At 39.6% G+C, this 20,456-nt stretch overlaps 1 protein-coding gene across 1 annotated transcript in view; it reads right to left on the bottom strand.

Annotated features, from left to right (window-relative positions):
* Positions 1 to 1,132: 1,132 nt before the first annotated feature.
* The window catches only part of GRID1 (glutamate ionotropic receptor delta type subunit 1), a 488,806-nt gene continuing 469,482 nt past the window's right edge, over positions 1,133 to 20,456 (bottom strand). Inside the window, exon 16 of the mRNA XM_033065523.1 lies at positions 1,133 to 6,277. Coding sequence (XP_032921414.1) covers positions 5,849 to 6,277 — 429 coding nt within the window. The 3' untranslated portion in view covers positions 1,133 to 5,848. The remainder of the gene's footprint in view (positions 6,278 to 20,456) is intronic.

The raw sequence follows: 20,456 nt of genomic DNA, 5'->3' as shown, positions 1-20,456 counted from the left end.
TTTCATAACTGACTATGCAGAATCAGAGTCTAAAAGCAGGCTGATCATTACATATTGCTGTAGGTTTTAAAGCCTCAGTTTCCATCTCCCTTCCCATAGTTTCCTATATGACACTTTAACAAAGCAGTTAAAAATTTAAACAAAATTCTTTACCTTGAAAACAACACGGGGGCACAATAAGCTGAGTTGCGGGGTTTTCATCTAGAAATGTTTCAGGTGGTATCTACACTACAATCACATGTAGTATATTATTCAGAAATCAGAGTCTGTCCCAGACACTCATCCAAGCATTTGAAGCTTCAGCAAGATAGACGGAGATTTTTTTAAGTTTTTTTGCTCAAGCTTTTTCCTTACCTTTCTGTGTGTATTTATAATTCTGAGGACTTCTTCTCCTCCTTAGGTGATATAGACTATATCACATATACATATATAGGAGGCCAGACAGACCTCCTCAAAACTACAGAACTGTATAACTGCAGCAACAGAACTAGATACTGAAAGATAAGGAATCTTTCAAAGAAAGCTATAAAAATAAGTTAAAAAAACAAAACAACTTTCTCATAGTTGTGCTCTATAACAACACAATGTGAAGTTCTTACTTGCATTAATGGATTTCAAAGAAAGCTATCAGTTTCAGAAGGGACATAAGAAAATAATTTAGGTAGCACACCTGAAAGTGTACAGTTAAAAGAAAAATCTCTACTAAGGCTGACAGTAAATTTAGGAGAAAACAAAACTCAGTAAAAAACTAAAGCTTTATGCATTACTTGCTTCTCTTACTGGCTACCTTGAAAGCTTGGAGAATCCACACTTCTGTTCTGCTTCCCTCCAACTCAGAAAAGGCACCATCCATCTCCAGGAATCCAAAGACACGTGCAGCACAAAGCCCAAGCTCTTTCCTTCAGCCAGAGAAGTGAGAGCTTTGTGGGGAGCTGATTGGAGCTGATTGAGGCTGATTTGTCCCAGCTGCAGACCTAAACAGCCCTTGGGAGTGTCTCCCAGCAAACAGCCCACAGCTGCTTTGGGTGAAATCACTCATTAAAGCTGATTCTCCCCAGCTGAGCAACAATCAAGCCAAAAAACAGGCACTGCCACACAAATAATTTCAACTCTTAAATAACATAACAACTGCTTCTGGTAGAACAAATGTTGTTTTTATTTGTTTCCTAAAAATTAAGAAAAATAATAATTAGCTGAGGCAACTGCTTGTATGATGGAATTGAGGCTTCTCATACAAGTAATACAGCTTTATGAGTTGTAACCATCCTCTTCTCCCTCCCCCTTCACTACATGTCAGTTTTTACCTTTAATTTTACTTTTCTTCAGTTTTCTTCTGACTTTCTCCTTGCCTTTCCCAGGATGATGCCAAATGATGTGGTTTCTCTGAGAAATTTCCAACAGGGTTCCCCAAATGTGTTGTGTTTAGATTTATGATGTCACTCTTTAGCTGCTCACGATGTAAGTTCAAGTCAGTAAAGCAAAACAAAAGAAATAATAAGGTCTGAACACTGTGGCTGCTCTACTCACTAACATGATTTCCTCTGAATGCTCCACTTGTCACCAACCCAACAGCTTTAAACCTATCTCAGAAGGGAGCTATTCTGAAATTTAAGCAGATTTTAGGAAGAATTTTCTTTCTTTAAGAAATCCCAGCATAAAGTTTAAACTGTAATCCATGTTACAAGATCAAAATTTTAATAAAGTTCCTCTTTCAGGTTAATTTTTGAGACATTTCCCTTTCCAGAGCTACCCCTGAATACCAGCTTATGCAAAGCAGTGCTCTTGAGCCCAATATTAAGAGCTAAACCTTCACCTGCTGAAACTCAGTATGTTTGACCCATTCCCTGGAGGAAAGCTGATTTACACAGGTGAGAACCCAGGTTTAAGTGGTTTATTCTATCAGCAGACTAAGAAAAAGTGAGTTGTTTTGCTGAGACTTCACCTACAGTGCAGAATGGTTATCAAAGCAAGGCAGATATTGGGAATTTCACTTTGCAAGACAAGTATTGCACACATGTAGTTGTAACTCAGCATAAAAACATTCTATCAAGTTTTAACTCTGAAAATAAAAAGCACAATTACTCTTTTTTTTTTTTTCCATTGCAATAGGAAAACATGACATACTAAGAAATAAGAGCAATGCATTCTTCAGATTGAAAGCAGATTGCCCATGGATTACAAGCAAATAGAAGAAACTGAGTCACATTTTTGTAAGAAAATAATTTCTAAACTAATGGGTTGATAGAACAAGACAGGCTAGAAGTGCTGTGCCACAGATGTCACCTTTGTGAAAGCTCATCATCAAAAGAGCACAATAAAAGGAAGGTACATTTCATGTACAATCACCTTTGCAATGTAAACATTCCAGAGGAGTTGGAATATTTGGGACCATACATTATTCCCTATGTTAAGTACACTCAGGGAAGTTCCAGTTGAAAAAACAGAGCACAGTTTGATCTTCAAAGTTTTCAGAAACTTCTGCAGCTTTTCTATTTTAATTTTCCAGATATTAGAGGTGAAGGGTCAAATCTGCAGGTGGTATAAATAAGCACAGCTCTGTGAGAGCTCTCACCTTATGCTCATTTACATCACATGGAAATTATATTTCTCACTTCTTCTGTGAGTAATTGCTAATGTATATACATATATGCATGTGTGTGGTGAATACATATGATATAGAAGGTGAATGCTTTGATCTGTCAAAAGGAAGATGCAAATATAAAACAGGAGACAGGATATGAAAATCATACATTCTGCGTTTACTTTGAAAACTGAAAGTTATGGGGAAAGAAACATTGTTTATGCTCAAGGAGAACCTGGTGATTTGCTTAAATAATCTAAAACCAAACCACTAGCACATGAAGGATTTAACAGCTTCCTGACAGGGTTGACAGGCTCAGGCTATGCCTTGCTAACTTTTATATAAATAAATAATTACTAGACAGTGAGAGATCCATTGCAGATTTCTAGTTTTCCAGTGTAGACCCTGGTGCAGCAAAGCACTCAAAACTTAAGGTTAACTTAAAGCACCTGAGTAGTCCCAGGGAGTTTGGCCAGCTCACTCACATGCTTAAAATTAGGCACATGTTTAATTTGAGATGTGCAGTTTTAACTCCACCATCAATCAGCAATGCACTTCATAAAGCAGGTGCTCCCTATGGGCTCACACATGCTTAAATACTTTTCTGAAAGAAGGCTGCATGGTTTGATTCTTCAAGATCCTGCTCATTTTAGCTGCAGTCCTGCAAAGCATTCAAGCAGGTGAATCATATTCTATGCATGGGAATAAAGGAGCTCTAACATCACTTATAAGTTAAACCACACTTCCAAACTTTACAGCACATAGCAAGAGTAAGCCTGGAGGAGGACACTGAATATGAAGCATGGTAAAGTTAATCCCCAAAACATTTTGTATTCACAATTTATTCCACAAATGCAGGTCAGTTAAAATTGCAGTGTTTTAGTCTGTAATATGAAAAAGCTCTAACGTGACAGCAAAGACGTGTCAGTAAAAGAGGGTTTCAAGCTCCTGCTCGGGGCTCTGCTGCAGCCAGTCAGCAGCACGTTTTGTGATCAACAGCAGGGCAGCAGCTCAGGAAACCTCCAGCAGGCTTGTGTGCCACAACAGATTGCACCCTCATAGCCACTCAAGCACCTCCCTGCACATCTTCTGCGGCATGTTCCTCTGCTGCTGCTAAAATCCAAACTTGATCATGAAACTAGAGATTTTTTCAATGCAGTTCCTTGCACTCTTTCTCCAAAGCTTCTTTACAGGTTCCTGTGTGTGTGTAGCCTTTTAGTGCAGCTATTTCTGCCATAACTAATTAGTGTATTTATGGAAGGTTTTTTTTCCTGTGGCCATAGGTTTAAGACAACAAACAGAAAAAGATATGATGAAGGAAAAAAAATCCAAAGTTTTTGTGGACCAAACCTCTAAATAGTATAAATCTAGCCAGCTTTATTATTAATTTTTAATTAGAGTAAAGTAAATAGTGCAATTTGTGCCAAGCTACAAAATTGCACCATCTTCATGAAGAACCAGCTTGACAACAGAGACAAACTAATTCTCTCCAGGAGCACTCCTTCTCTTAGCCCACCATCAATATTCCTCATTTAAAAAGTGGTAGGCTGAGTATATTCTTCCATAAGGCAGTTTTACATTTTACATCACAGTTTGACTTTTCCTCCCTACTGCTTAAAGTAGAAATGTAAAAATGTGGGGACTTTAATCACCCTGTAAATATACGTGTTGTGTAATTACGCAAATCAAATTAGGAGCAGGGAATGGAATGTTTGTTTATCCAAACACCTGACCGAGATTGCCTGCTGACTTTCCTGGGATGTGAATGCATTTTTACCTCTTTCAAACAGAATTTTTCACCCTAATGTTGACAATGATTTTGCTGCACCAGGATCTACAGCCTTTTCCAAATAGCAGTGTTCTAGTAAAGTGAAGAAATCCAGCTACAAAGGGAAATTACAACCTAGTATTAGGGATATCTTTGAGAAGACACTAAATTGTCCCAGTTTTGAAAGACAGTGATGGTCCATGAAGAGTAGGAGGGGGGACAGGGATCCATTATATTTGGCATTCAAACTTCTGTTTGGGAAGGAAACAATGTCTTAGATTTTGGTTTGTTTTTTTCTTGCCGTACAACATTGCACTGGTAATATTTGCATGACAAGACATTAAATAAGCTATATGTGTTGCTCTATATTTGTCCTCTGTGTTGCACAGACAAAAAAAAAGGTTTTGTACAGCCATTTCTACCACAATTATAGACATGGCCATTAAAATGCCTCTCTTTACAAAATTAATGGGAAAAAAAGCTAAGCTGTGCTTATAGTCTTGCCATTCAGGGATATTCAACAGGGAGCATTGTATCCATTATGCAAAAAATTCAGTGAAATCTTAAAGAAAGAGATGACACCAGAGGGCACAGACACTGCAGTGCCATTATCTCCTGTCTTTACAGTTCCTCCTTGCCTCACTTCATTGGTTCCTCCCCATTTTCAGTCATGTACACAAGAAACAAAAAAAGAGCTGAACAGTTTTTCTTAAAAGCTTTCCCCTTAACCTAAAATCTGTTCATCAAAGCATTTATATATATAATATATACGTCTTAATATATATAATATATATTATATATATATGTATAACAAAACACAGAAAGTTAAATAAAAAGAGCCACACAGCACAGCAGACACGTAAAAACACAACCCAATAGTCCTGTGCTTAAATTTAGAAACTGTGTGGAAGTTTAAATCCTTGTTAGAAGGAAAATGTTCTCTGTTCATTGTTTGTTGGATTTGAGTTATAATTCACCTTTAAAGCATTTTTTACTGCTATGCTAATACCAGCTGCTAAGCTCTCTGAGTGAATTGTCATCTTGGCTATAAAACAGGGTTTTGGGGAAAGGAGAGATCTGAGCATGGTGAATTTTTCTAGCAAGAAACATAAAATTTTTTGCTCTTAAAAAAACCCATACCTGTAATGGAGTAAGTGTTGAAATCCATGGGAAAAAAAAAAAAAAAAGTATGGCCCTCAGTCCCAGTAACAGGTCTTCTTTGGCACTTGAGAACGACCACAAGTAGTTTGCCTTTTTATTCATATAGAACAAAATTTACAAAGTCATTCATACATTTTTGTTTGTTTTTTGTTTTGTTTTTTACTTACTTCGAAAATTGGGAATATTCAAAATACACTTTTACCCCACTTCATTCTTTCATTATTTACAAGTATATACAAGAAAAATGTAAGAGTTTGTTTTCTTTTCCTTTTTTTTTTTTTTTTCTTTTAAATTTTGTATTAAAAATCTCTGCTGGTTGGTTGTACTGTTTGTTTTCGTCATATGGATGTTCCATGCGAGGGCTCCATTGCTTCTGGAATGACTCCCCCCGGCACAGACTGGAATGACATTGGGATCGGGGTTTTCACGGGGCTCTGCCGGAATAGTCCTCCGTTGGGTGACCTGTGTTTGCACTGTATGGAGGGCATGGTGGCCGAGCTGCTCAGGGGCAGCGGCAGGTTGCTGCCCGAGGCAGCTGTGAGTGTCCTGCTGGCACCATGAGTTGTCTGTTCTGGTAAAAAGGTGGTGACAGAAAGTTGTGTGTTCTGGTACTCGCGCACCGGCTCCAGGGTCTGAGCTGGCTGCATGCCACCGATCTCCAGCGCTGAGATCTCGATGGACGCTGGAGAGATCTGCTTGTGGGCAATGTCTTCATCAATTAAACTGTTCATGCGTCTGTGCACCTGCTCCAGGTTCACTTCCTTGTCCTAGTGAGGAAGAAACCAGAACAATCAGTCCAAACACAGTCTCCATCCCCACCTGGACCCCCTTCCTCTCCTCTGTGTGACCTGGGTTGCTGATCACTCATTACAGCACTTGGATTTCAACTGTGCCTGTGCAAAACCTCAAGGTCTGGCGACATCTCCAGATGAAAAACCTGCTGAAGAAAATGCTGAAGAAAACACCAGCTCAATCTCAGCCTGCTGGAGTTCCTGATGTTGTCAATCCCATCCTCCTGGGAGGTAAACTGATGGACATGCTTCAGCTAACAGGGGCTGGCATCAGGGACCAGCACATCTCTCGCACCCCTGGCTCACCTTGCACAAGCTCAGAAAACAGCTAATAGCAGGCAAACAAATGACCTGGGACTCCAAATTCCAGTGGGCAGCTCAGCCCCTTGTCACCACATAACAGCTCACCCCTATCTCATCTCTCTGCAGGGAATTTTCTAAAGAACAGGTCAGTAAAAAAACCCTGACTTCAGGGTAGTTGCTTCATGTGTCAAAGTCTACTGGCCAGGGGTTGCGGTGCTGATGAATTCTTGCCTTTCTGTCAGGAAACCCTGGGTCACCTGTGTGGCACAGAATATAAACCTAGAGGAACAGCACTGAGAGAGGCCTGCTCTGGGAGCCCTGGGGAGGGGACCACACACCTGTGTTTGGAACAGCTGCATGACAGACCATAAGCTGTCTGTCACCTTGGCATGTCATCTGGAAAAGTCTGTCTGTGGTCAGAGCTCAGGAAAAGTGTTGGTCTATAGAAAATACATCACCATCTTCTGAGAATGAGTTTCCTAAGGTTCCCAGAGTGGTCTCTTCAACTGACTGTCAGAACCACTCACTCAACACATTTTAGTTTCCCTGAGGAAATACAGCAAAAGGAGTTGCCTGTAGATACTGAAGTAGCAAAGACCTACAGTGGGCTGTTTATCACCTCAGCACAGCATTCAAAATGCTCAAATTGGGAAGCAACAAAACTGGCAGGGTGAAGTCAACCACCTGGGATGCCGTCTGACTGAATTTTAACAGCTTGCATTGTATTGCCAATAAAAAGGTATTACATTATATAATTTCTCTACATTTCATAAAGCACAGCTATGATTGCAGTTGTAGTTATTTGAAGCAAGTGTAACACCGCAGAATAGCAGCAAAGCATTAACAGCCCAACAGCCCTGGAACTGGAGAAATTCCCTGATCCAACAGAAATCTGTAATTACATTACTCAGACAGCAAGACTCCAACCTAGGTAGCAGGACTACCCAAAACTTTTGTGTTCCAGTAATCCCTCACTGCCCAAGGTGCTTAAATGTTGGTTTAACCCAACAACAGCAGCCCTACTGATTCATACCAAGATCTAGGCTCAGGGAATGAAGTACAAAGTGTCACAGCCACTGACTCTTAATCTTTCATCAGCAGGGTTCAGATGGAGCACAGAGAATTACAATCTTATTCCAGTGGTATCCTCTGCTATGCAACTTTGCTTTCCCTTGTAAATTGACAAGCCAACTCCAAAGTCCTTGATTCCAGTCAATGTCAACTACAGATTCAATTCTAACCTTGTGATTTAACACCCCTTCTTCATTACTCAAGAACCGTTGAATTTGCTGATCCCTGCATGGGTTTGGAAATGAATTAGTGTTACATGATGTACAGTCCAAACCTGTGTCCTTAGCTTAGGCTAAATCCATATTGATTTCAACTGAAATACAATTGCTTCACAATTACAGGGCTGAGATGCATGTTGCAAATTCTCTGCTAATCAGTGGAAAATTAATTCCTATTTAATTTACGTCATAAATTCACCAAAATCCCAATGCAGCTCCCAGACACCTGGGGGGTATAATCTTCCTCACCAAAGAAACAAATAACTTTTAAAAAAATCCTGCTTTTTCAGCCAAATCCTCTAATCAGATAATTTTGAGTTAGAGAAAAATCAATGGGTAATAAAATAAAAAATAAACTTTTTTGACATGAAGTGATCACACAACACTTGATCAGATAACCCCTGCAGCTGTATTAAGTCCTTCCTGACAAAAAACACACCTGAGCTGTCAGGCCCTTCATCCAATACATTTGACAATGCACTAAGCTGATGATAACTTAGAGGCTCTTTCCTAAATTCTGTAGCTAGGAAACTTAAGGATTTATGGTACAGTGGCCAGAGGATTACATGGATTTAATTCATCATTACCTCAGTTCCTTTTCTTGCAATAAAATTGTAGACCTGGGGCAAACATGAGAAAAGTTCTTAAATTATTCCCTGATAGGAGTAAGAGCTCGATCTCTCTGGGTGGGTTCCTTTGGAACAGATGTCCAATCACTCACTGCTACATTTTCCTCACCTGTTTGCCAGCAAAAGCTTGCTGCAAAGCTCTGCTTGTCCACAAACTTCAGCTAGCACCATGTATGATGATTTTGTGTGTAAGGAGCTAACTCCCAGAAGCCCATTATGCAATGCCTCTTTAGGTACCCTGCACTATTTCTTTTCTAAACAATGCTGCTAGTTGGGATGTAGACACCCAGCTGGCATTCTAGGTATCTGGGGCTCATATTCTGGTCAAGCCTCCATTACAAAATAAGAAAACAAAAGAGAACTCGGGTTAGAATTGAGCAAATATTAGAACAAATATCCCTTACATGAGGCTTTGGCGAAATGCTCATGACTCATTTACATTTTTCTGAGCTTTTGCCAAATACTAATGCCTTTCTTCAGATCATTTCAAGTGAAAATATGCATCAATGTTTTATTTATATTTTAATTTTTTTTGATTGCAAGTACATCCCAAGTGTATTCATCCTGCTTTGCAAGTGGAACAAGAAAAATGTGACTTGGATAAAGCCAAGCCAGAGGGAAAGGTAAGGTTTCAATAATTGCAAGAAGCAGTCATTAATTGTTTTCAGAGTGAAAATAAATTCATGAAAGAAGCAGGATCTTCATTTGGAGCATCTGGGCACAGAAGGTCATAAAATTCAAAGCATGAATTAATCCTGGTTACATATTTAGCTGAGCCCTTTTAAGATGTAAACATGAAGAGCCACAGCTAGGATGCTCTTAATACACATCTCTGGGTCCAGACCATAGGGATTATGAAGGACCACATCTTTTGGAATATTCCCTTATCCTGTACTAACAGGCCTTTTCTTCTGCTGTGTACAGTCCACCCTGGGACAGCATTCCCCACAAAATCGTGGATTTGCAGTTGCTTATATTTCCCAACACAAACTCATGTTTCATTGTGCTAAAATTTTCATTCTCAGTAAAGATTAAAAGCAGTTCCTGCACACAGGCATCACATTCTATCTACATCAGAACACTTAATGAAGTACATAGAGAAGGAAATGCTTGGGATCTCTTTAAGAAGCAGGGGTGATGATTTCTTATGCATGCTTCTTTTTCTTCAGCATTAAGGACAACTTGCTGGCCTTATTAAGATCAGGGAAAACTTTTTAAAGGCTTTCAACAGACCAGGAATTCACATTATTCCTTCTTTTCATTGTCAAAATAAAATGTTTGCAAAGGTTGTGGAAAACAACTTGTCTCTGAGGAATTATAAAACCACATTTTTAAAGGTTCTTCCCTTTTTCTTTGTCTTATTAGACAAAGAGCAGCTAAATAACTAAATGTCAAGATTTGTATGAGACTATCTTAATGGTGAATGAATGATTCTTCAGATACTTTAAAAATCCCCCCTAAGATAAAATTCAGAAACCCTTGAAAATATGAGTTTGTCATTGCACACCATAAAACTGCTTTGAATCCCAAGATTTCTAGAAGCGGAGGTTTTGGGATGGCTTTACGTGACAAGTCAACCTTTCAGAATCTGTAAATTCTGTGAACCTAATCTTTTTTTTCCCCCTTCATTGCTCTTCTGGGAAATCAGTAATATAGCATATGTTACTGAAAACTAACAAACTAAATGGAGAAAGGTTTAAGTGGCAATAAAGACAGAAAAAGAAATCTTAAAAGTTATGATGTTTTGCTCCATTGTCAGCTCCATGTTCTCCTTTATTTTTAGTTCTGTACTTCTCATTAAATATCAAGTAATTTGCTAAAAATACTTTTTTGCATTTAATACATTAAATTTAGTTAATATTATTAATATGTCACATCTCAAATATTTCATGCCAATTCAACTTCACTTCTCATTTACGGCTGTGTTGGACACAAGTGCATGTTTGTGTTGCCAGAAGAAGATAAATATTTTTCCTTTGCTGCCTTCATAATTCTATTTTCAATATTAATGTTGTACTCCAAATAGATCAGTTGAAGAAATTAATCAGTGAAGGAAAGAAACGTCTAAGGAAAATTGATTATACACCCAGGCTTATCCTCTGCAGGCTCAAGGAGAACAGCTAACCAAACATTGCTCCTGGTCAGGAAATTCTCTTATTCATAAATACCAAGTGAAATGTCAATGTCCCCCAGTGAGTTTGAGTTCTGGAAGGGTATTTGAAGGGCAGGTATCTGATATGCAAGCACTTGATCATGAGCAACAGGTTCAATGGCCTATGACAGACAGCAGGAGCACACCCTGGCTTGGAGTGGATCTGGACGATTCTCACCAGAATTATCTGGGAATGACCACACCTGCAAGAAACTATTACTCCCTTTCAGGACTAACCAAGTCTGGCTTTTCACACAGAGTAAAATTATGGCAAGATATAAATGCAGACAGCATGATTTACAGAGCAATGAATATTTTTTTCCTAGCTTATTTTCTGTGACTTTTGACAGTGAGTTCTAATAAAAGCCTGTGGGCAGTCATATTGAAAGAACATGCTAATTGAGAGGTTTGGAGGCAGTTAATATGATCAAATTCAAGGGTATTGGAAAGGAGCTAGTGGCTGATGTTTTTAAGAAATTGCCTACATCATTCTAAACACAATTAATTAACAGGTATTACAGCTCAGCTGACTGGCTTGCAACACTTGGAATTTTCCAAGGGAAAAATTTTTTTGAGAAAAATATATTAATTAAAGACACCAATGTGGTGTCTGCTTTTTTACTTGTGATTTCTGTGAGCTTATCACGGAGTTCAAGAAAAGCCACTTCAAGACATTAAAATGCTACAAGATGAGGAAGTAGTAAGGCAAAAAAAGGAAGACAAATGCCCAAACACGAAAGTCTAATATCTGCAGAAATGTGATGCTAAAACTATGCCAAAACTGTAATAAGTTGCACAGGCATCTAACACAGGCAAATAAAAGCACACTAGACTGGAAAAGAGAAAGATTGATGTCCCTGACTCCAGAACGACTAAAATTTCAGAAATTTAGCCAATATGGGCAGACAGGCTCATACAGTGAGGGAATATCTTGCATATGTCAATACCACCCAGTCAGGTGCTGGTAACTGTGCCAAAAATTAAAAGCTGTTAAAGTAGTTAATAAGACTCAGGAGATATGCAGAAAACAATGCTTTTAAGGTAATATAGCCTTAATCATCAATCAGGGCACAGGTTTGGTTTTTTGTTTCCTGTCCTGGGTGATAACATGAAGGATTGTCTTTTGGTGAAAGAAAGAAATCAAGACACAAATGCTAATATTAGGTTTTCATTCTATGCAAAAACTTAAAAAAAAAAAAAATAGGTAATTTTGTGATTAGGACTAGGTTTCAAAATTTGGCACAAGCCCCAGTGCCAGACAGACACTTCCTCTTCTGCCCTTGACCAGGAAACATGCTGGTCTCTCTCCCACCCATATAAAAGTCCTCTTGACTCATAGATGTGTGTTCATAATGACAGGTGTCAGAGGTCATGAGACACATGTGCTGGAAGGCACACCTCTACCCAGTTAGAAAGGAACACACTGAGGCATTTCTAGGCACAGACAGCCATACTGCAAAACTGAAAAAGGAGGCAGAGAAAAAAAACCAGCCAAGTTTCCATGCTCAGGTACCCATAAACTATTCTCTTCTTACTCAGTATCAAATCCCACAGCTCTACCCAGCAACCAACTTCAGTCTGTGGGGTTTCAGACATCATGGACTCAAACATTTAGCTTGTTAAAGAGAAATAAAGCAGCAGTAGCTCTGCTTATGTACAGTTGTTTAGGATTATTTTGAAATCCTGTATTCACCCAGGGTCATTATCATTACTTTCAGTTATAGCTCCTGCATATGCAAAAGTGTAATTTTAATTTATTCCAGGAGGCTCTGACAGACTGGCAAAAACCAGGCATAATTGGCTTGCTCAAGAAGAAAAAGCAGTGATGATATATGTAATACATGTGCTGCAGAACAATGACAATACAGTATGGTGTTACATTAATACAAATAACCCCTTTTAATATGACTCACTGTGTGACACTCATTTTTCCGGAGACTCCGCAGCCGACAATGCAGTGAAATGCAGAGAGAGGTGTAAACAGATGCAGTGGTGATGTATGTCTGCTGTCATTGATTTAACACAGGCAACTGACCCAGTCAAATAGCACTTAATGTTACACAAAATTTGCTGAGTGGTTTCTGAGTGTGGTCTGCTCAAAGCTGGTTTGACCATAACAGAATCTTATTAGGAATAAGCAGGGATGCACCTCAAGAGTCTACTTGAAAACCTGCTTTTAGAAACAGGCCAAATCCTGCAATCAAGCTTCTGCTCTTACAAGTGGAAGCTCTACCATGTATTTTAAATTAGCAATTAGCTAAATTATCATCCATAAACCAGCTGTTAGAAGAAGGCACTGAGACTGACATCAGGTGAGGTCCAGTTGGCTGTTACCTAATTGAAAGAATAAAAGAAAGTTTTGCAGTATGTTAATTTCATTCAATGTGGAATCATCTACAAAGAACAAAAATTCATAAAAGTTATGTACAAGAGGCCACCTTATTCACTAGGTGATGCTCTCCTTCACCAGAAAGCAGATTCCTTTATGAAGAGACAGTAACACTCTTTTCCCTTCTAAGTAAACCTGGAAAAAAGTGAGATTTTACAGAATACTGCAAAGTTTATGTTAATGTGATAGAAAATTGCCAAAGTTTATTTCCAGCTACCCTCAGCCAGAAAAATAGGTGTAAATAAATTATTACCAAAAGCCTAGACACCAAACAACTAACAGTGATTTGCTACAGTGCTGGTGCAAGTAGCAAGAGCCTTCATAAAGCAGTTCACATCTTCCCACACTCCCATTCACAGCTTAGCCAGGCTGGATTTATCTAACCTGAAATCACATCTAACCAGGGGTCTGATTCAGGTCCTGCCTGTGAGCCTTGCCAGGAATACCCCAGACTCTCCCCAGCAGGCCAGTGAAGCTGACAATGCACACCACTTTAAAAGAGCTAAACCTCTCTCTTTGTCTTATTTATCTCTTCAACTGCATCCCTGTCTCTGGGAATAGATACACAGGACACAGTCCTGATGGGGGAACAGCAGGGTGCCCCACAGTGATGTGCTCCCACATTCACCACCATCCATTAACTAAGTGCAATCACAGAGAGTACAGTCTAGACCTCACAACTAACAACAGACCAAACTGGCCAGGAAAGAAGCTGTGATAGCATTTCCATTTGTTACTCAGTATGAAAGGGGACATTCAGCCTCATGCTGAGATATTCAAGCTGTAAAATCCTTACCAACCTTGGTTCACCAGCTGGTAACCCAACAACAAAGAGAATGAGTGAGTGGTTCACATGGTACAGTTTTCATGACATTAAAAATAAACAGGACAATAAGAGAATGCAAAGAAACATTTCTGAACACAAGCAGCAAAATGCAGTACAGAATGAGTGCTGGTTGATGAGCATGCCAATGTCTCTGCACAGGAACTCGGGAGAGAGGAGAACTTGCAACCAGAGAAACCTCTACCGTGAGCACAGGCATTTCCAACAACAGGGAGGGCAGGACCACGGGGAGCTCCAGGGGGAGGTAAGGGTGAGGAGGAAACTAACAGGGATTCGTCTGTGCAGGCATTTCCAACAAGAAACCAATCATCTATATGTTTATTATAAATTCTCACCATGCTTCTGAGGCCCAGCCTCACATCATTGGCCATCTCCAGATGGAAAGGGAAAGGAAGATGTGGGAAGAAAAAAAAAAGGATCAAGATAGTGAGGCTAATAATGTAATTAATATTTCACTATTTTCAGCAAACATATACTAATAATTTCTTTTACTTCTGGTCTGAAATAGCATTACAACAAAAGAGGATAGCCCACAAGAGGGTGGTGTTTTCAGAATTTGACATAATCTAAAATTACACTCTGAGGTGACAGATTAATCTTTTATGAAGGAAAAATTAAAACTCAATGGTTTCTTTACATTGCTTTAGACATTTTTTTACTCCTAAATTACAATCTAGTCCATAAGGGATGCAACTTCTCACTCTAGTGAGCCCAAATCAAAGCAATGCTATCTTTTAACAGACTGAATTACTCTACTGGAGCATCAGGCGTAACAGATTGCTCCACACCCTCCTTCTTCATCCTTCCTGTCTAGTCACATCCAGATCTCAAAAGTTCCCATTTTTTCCTATTATGCCAGGAGTAGAAGAGAGAGCTGGCACAGGACACAAAGAATTGCTTCTACAACCTGTTTGATGCCCAGTGTAAGCTGACTTACAAAGCCTCTCATCTCCAGCTATATGAAAGCCTTATGAAATCCTTACTCCTGACTATTAGCCACAATTTTTGCAATTAAAAACTGAATTTTGAAAAGGTTTTCAGGGCTGTATTTTGGAAACTGCCCAAGCTCCTTTTTTGACATAAGACAAGATATGACCAGCCAAATCATTAAAATAGCTCAGCATAATAAAAATCTGGCCACCAGTCTCCCAAAAGATAACTCTTGCATACTGAATAATTCCAAAGAAATAGTACTTGATGAGTGAGTTTGTGTAGCTCTTTTTTATATCTGTGTGTATAAATATGGGTCTGGACTTATGGAAAATCATAACCAAGCCATTGATTAATTTTAAAAAAGAAGAAAATATTTTCCAAAGTATTGGCATCAGTGATACCTGAATATTTTGGCAATATTGACCACAGGTTGTTTCAGATTCTAGAAAATTATTTAAATTCAATTGATAAAAAAGTTTATAAATTGCATGTTAATCTCATTGCATGGTAAGGTCAATCTTCACCAAAGAACTTCAATGCACATATAATTCCCAGTTTCTGCTTCATACATAGGGTTTCAAAGCAAGCGACGTTTGATCCTATGCCACTAAAAGGAATGGAAGTGTTTTGGTGTTCTGGGTGAGATTAGAATACACCTCTTATTTAATTTTATGTACAGGCTTAAACTCTTAGATCAACACCTAAGGCATTTTACAAACCACAAAAATGCAAAAGAAATTTGAGAAAAAGTCACATTTTATGCTTTTTTTATTTTAAACTTTTACTGATTTTGTTATTTTACACCCCCTTCAAAAAGTCAACTTTAAAATACTGCCATAGGCTGAGATAAGACATACAAAAATTAGCTGTGTAAACATCGTGTGAAGAATCTAAAAGAATCTGACACATTAAGGCTCCAATTCAGTAAAATACACAAGCTCATGCCAAGCTCATGAGTAGCCACAGAAGTTCTCTGGGATAGGCAATGTAATGCAAATTAAGCAAGTACTTACACTCATCACCAAACTGAAACTTTAAACAGGTTATTTCTTTTTGATTTTCCTGCATGGCAACTCTAATTTTTTAAGCTTATTTCTTTGAATAATTTTCTTGACCCCCTAAGGTTCATGCCAGGTAAATCCAGATAATATCCCTAAGGATCCCATTAGCAGGGTTTTCTTACATGACAGAGAAAAATTAAACCAAACACAAAAATCCCTTGCAGTTAGTGAAATATGCTGGTACAAAATTCAATTGCTTCACCACTGCTTTGGGTAGCAGAAGCCTGGGCCCAGTGCCATAAATCACGGGTATGACATGTCACTGTTAAATCCATTACAGCCTTGACCAAAATCTATGGTGATCAGTAGCAGGAGTTGAGTGATTTCATTGGATTCTGGATGTGCACCCTGCCTGGGACCAGGAATTACAGAATATCTGCTTCTCTATAGGCACCTCCAAAGTGAAAATCTTCTTTCTTCACTTACATTAAAAGCCAGCATGGAGTTAGTTAAAATGCCTTTCCAGCTACTAGATTTTGTACAAGGTAATTTATATATTATATAGGCCTCTTTTTTTCTTCTTCTTTTTTTTATTTTTTTTCTTTTTTTTTTTCTTTTTTTTTTAGATTTTATTTTTATTTACTGGTTCTTCCAGCTTATACTTTATCATCAAACAACAGTAAACTTCACATTCTGGGTTGACTGATTCCTAACACTGCTTTGCTGATTTAAAAATGCTAGTTAAATGAAGTTCCTCAGCTTATTACATTCAAAGCTGGTTTGAAACTGAATTTCTAGATGGCATTAAAATGCATTATTTTGCCAATGTTTGCATGATTTATTTTCCCCAAACAAACCTTTATTTATTCTTAGAAAAGTAGAATACAATACAGTAGTACAAACAAATGATAATTTATATGCAACTGAGCAAAAAATGTACAAAGATTTCAGACATGTCATTAAAATACAGAAAAAATAATTTAAAATAAAAAACAAAATATAGAGAACATGCAATGAAGGGAAAATAAAATATCGGTTTGATGATCTCGTTTCCTTTCACTCTCAAAAGGAACCATCCTGGGGCAAATCAAATTATCACATAAAAAGATAACACCACAAAGGAGACAAGGTAAATGAAGTGACAAGGAAAAAGACAAGGAAAGTGAAAATAATGGTGAAAGCAAGAGACTTTAATAATCAAAACCAACACTGCTGACACCATGCTGAAGATACAGAAGCCTCGGTTGCCATGGAATAGTATCTGGCTGGAGAACTACAGTGAGATGAACACAGTACAAATCATAATTCTTAGCAGTGACAAAATTGGATCCATTGAACTCGTGTCTGCTAGCTCCTATTTCCATTGGTAAGATGCACTGGGATTCCTGCTCTTCTAATACCAGATGAAAGTCTTAATGGGTAATTTTCATGACTGCTAAAGCTGGAAGAATGGATTTCTGAGGTAGGCTGGGATTTGCACATCAGTGGACAGGGGAACAAGGGAGTTTAAGGCAGATCACAAGAGGCTGCCCTGGCCAGAGATCCAGGGAGGTTTTCTTTCACCCTGTGTACTGCCAAAATACTTGTGACAATTTTTAGAATAATTTTGCTACCTCCCATTGTCTCATAGAGCTCACAGAGTCTAGACTTTCTGTGATTCAAGACATTATTAAGCTTGGAGTAGCAGGAAATAGGAATTATAAGGTGCTGTTACTAGTACACAAGACCATTCCCACTCTGAACAGTACAGTAATTTCACTATTATTAGCCGCACCTGAGTATAAGCCGCACTTCCGGGTGTCGGCAACTTTTCATTCTTTGTCCATACATAAGCCACACCTGATTACCTGATTATAAGCCGCACTTCTGGGATCACACCAAAATTTTAGTCAAAATGGTGCGGCTTATAATCATGAAATTACTGTACTTGAAATGCTACTCCCTTTTAATACTTTAAAAATAAAAACAACAGAAAAGCTAAAAGAGTCTATTTAATAAAATGATTTTGCAGAAGTGTGAGAAAGGAAAAAAATCACAAACTAAGCTGTGAAGACTGTGATTGTTAATGAATTATAAATTTGACACAAGTTATGAGACAATGACTAGAAGGAACTCAGGAGGTGGAAAACTATGCTATGCCTCAACCAATAAAACCCTCAAATCTTCTTGCACTACAGATTCCCAAACACACTGGGCCCAGTTCATGACACACTCACATTGCTAGGAATAGCACAGCTGGTTTGGAAATATAGATTTTTGATTAATATATATATATTTATGTATTATATATTATATATATTATATAATATATATTATCTGTGCAAAGAAAAGATCAAACCAATAATTTATTGGAGTCATTCTTTCAAGAGCTATATCAAATGTAAGTCAATCAACATCACCTCTTGTGAGAGATGCAACAAGTATCAGATCCCAGAAAACAAAAAATCATCCTGTACAAGTGACTACAGTAATTTCACGAATACAAGCCGCACCAATTTGACTAAGATTTTGCTCCTAAACCGGAAATGCGGCTAATAATCAGGAGCGGCTAATACAACCTCAGAAGTGCCTGCCAGAGTGCTGAGCCGAGCAGCTGCAAAGTCGGCATTTTGCGATTGTTACAAATCGCTACTCTGTTGCACCGCGGGTGGAGCCTGGCTCCCTGTAGGCAGCACGGGGGGCGGGGAGAGAGGCGGGAGAGCTCTCTTTCCTCCTCTGCCACAGCCCAGGGGAGAGACGGGGGGGGCCCGGCGCCGCCATTGCCGCGGCCCGGGGAGGAGAGGGGGGACCCGGGCCGCCCCTACCGCGGCCCGGGGAGGGGGGGGGAAGCACTCGCCGCCATTGCTGCGGCCCGGGGAGGGGAGGGGAAGCCCGCGCCGCCATTGCTGCGGCCCGGGGAGGGGGGGGGAAGCACGCGCCGCCATTGCTGCGGCTCGGGGAGCCGACAGGAGCCCCGCGCAAGCCATTGCTGTGGCCCGGGAAGCCGACGGGAGCCCCGCGCAGCCATTGCCGCGGCTCGGGGAGCTGACGGGGTGCTTTGTCCCCGCCCGCCGCCGCCGCGGCAGGAGCGGGGAAACTCCGTCCCTGCCCACCGCCGGCGCCACGGGCGCGGGAAAGCTCCGTCCCCGCCCGCCGCCGCTGCCGTAGGAGCGGGGGAAGCTCCGTCCCTGCCTGCCACCGCGGGGCAGCGCCGACCCGGGGTGACCGAGCCCAGGGGCAGCGGCGGCCGGCCCCGAGCGGCAGCACCGGGCTGGGCCACCTGGCCCCGTCAGCGGCCCCTAGCGGGCCAAGCCTGCACAGCCTTAGCTCAGCCAGTAAACGCCGCCCTCCCGCGGTTCTGTTACTAATTGCACGCGGGTCCTCGCTGCGAACGACAAAGCGGCTTATATTCGGGTGCGGCTTATCTATGGACAAAAACCAAAATGTTTGCCAACACCCAGTGATGCGGCTTATATTCAGTGCGGCTTGTATTCGTGAATTTACTGTAATTTTGTTTAACATGAGGTTGCCTGTTCATTTTTTTAGTGAATAATCTCATGTACAGTGAAAAATATGAGAATTTAATTTTCTTTCCATGAAGAGTAGGATATTTTATCTTTGCATACAAGTTCCCCTTGTTTTGTAGTATATGGGAGAACTTGGAATGCTTTCTTCATAGTTCTGACGAGATCTCAGAAGTAACAATCTTCAGAGGAATAGCACATCACACAAAGCACAGCTGATAAAGCACAGAGGATGCTGGGGAGCCCACTGCAGGAAGCAGCCACTCTGGATCATAGTGAGAACAACGATGTGAAAAAGATGTGAAAACTGCCTTTCATTCCTTCAAAGGGGATAAAAGATACCTACAATCTGATGATGTGGCAAAGCCCTTGGCTGTTAAATGATCCAAACTACATTGTGACTTACTGATATTGTGAAATAAATACATAGGACTTACAACAAAAATTAAATCCAGAGGCAATTGTCAAAAGTTCGACATTTATATGGTACCAGCTTTTAATAACTTTATACAATTGCTCAGTCATTTAAAAGGGATATCAAGTGACTGAACAAAGACTCCAGAATAAATATTAATTTTTCACAACTCCCTAATTTTCTGAAGCTTATCGAAGTCAAAAGATTAGGTATCAGTATTTCAGGCTGAGTAGCAGCTGTGTAAATTCAAGATTTTAACACACAGAGATAGATGTATTAGCTGACTAAATTTCACTGTGGGTATTGGATGGCTGGGTACTAACAATGAGTAGAGGGTGATTATAAATTCCAGAATATTTTTTGGGAAAAGATGACATAGTGCAAGGTTTTTTTTGAGCTAGAAAGTAATAAGGCAATTTTAACATTACTAGATATTTTCCAGCTTGAAGAGATTGCAAATTTCAGCCCTAAGAGAAGAGTGGCATGGTGTTGCAGCAGTACATTTTTTCCTGATACTGGAGCTAATCTTTCTTTTGTTAATCTGATCTGATAAGGATTAAATAGGGATAGCATTAAGATTTGTACAGCAGAACTCATTAGAAACATTTATTTTTAAAATCTCCTTCAAGTAGAATAAAAATATCTTGTATCAACATTCTGAAAAAGATCAACCCAGCTTTCACTCTTCCAGCAAGAA

The sequence above is a fragment of the Catharus ustulatus genome, chromosome 8 (assembly GCF_009819885.2).
Source record: "Catharus ustulatus isolate bCatUst1 chromosome 8, bCatUst1.pri.v2, whole genome shotgun sequence".
NCBI lineage: Eukaryota > Metazoa > Chordata > Aves > Passeriformes > Turdidae > Catharus > Catharus ustulatus.
This window is presented reverse-complemented; position numbering and strand designations above follow the sequence as displayed.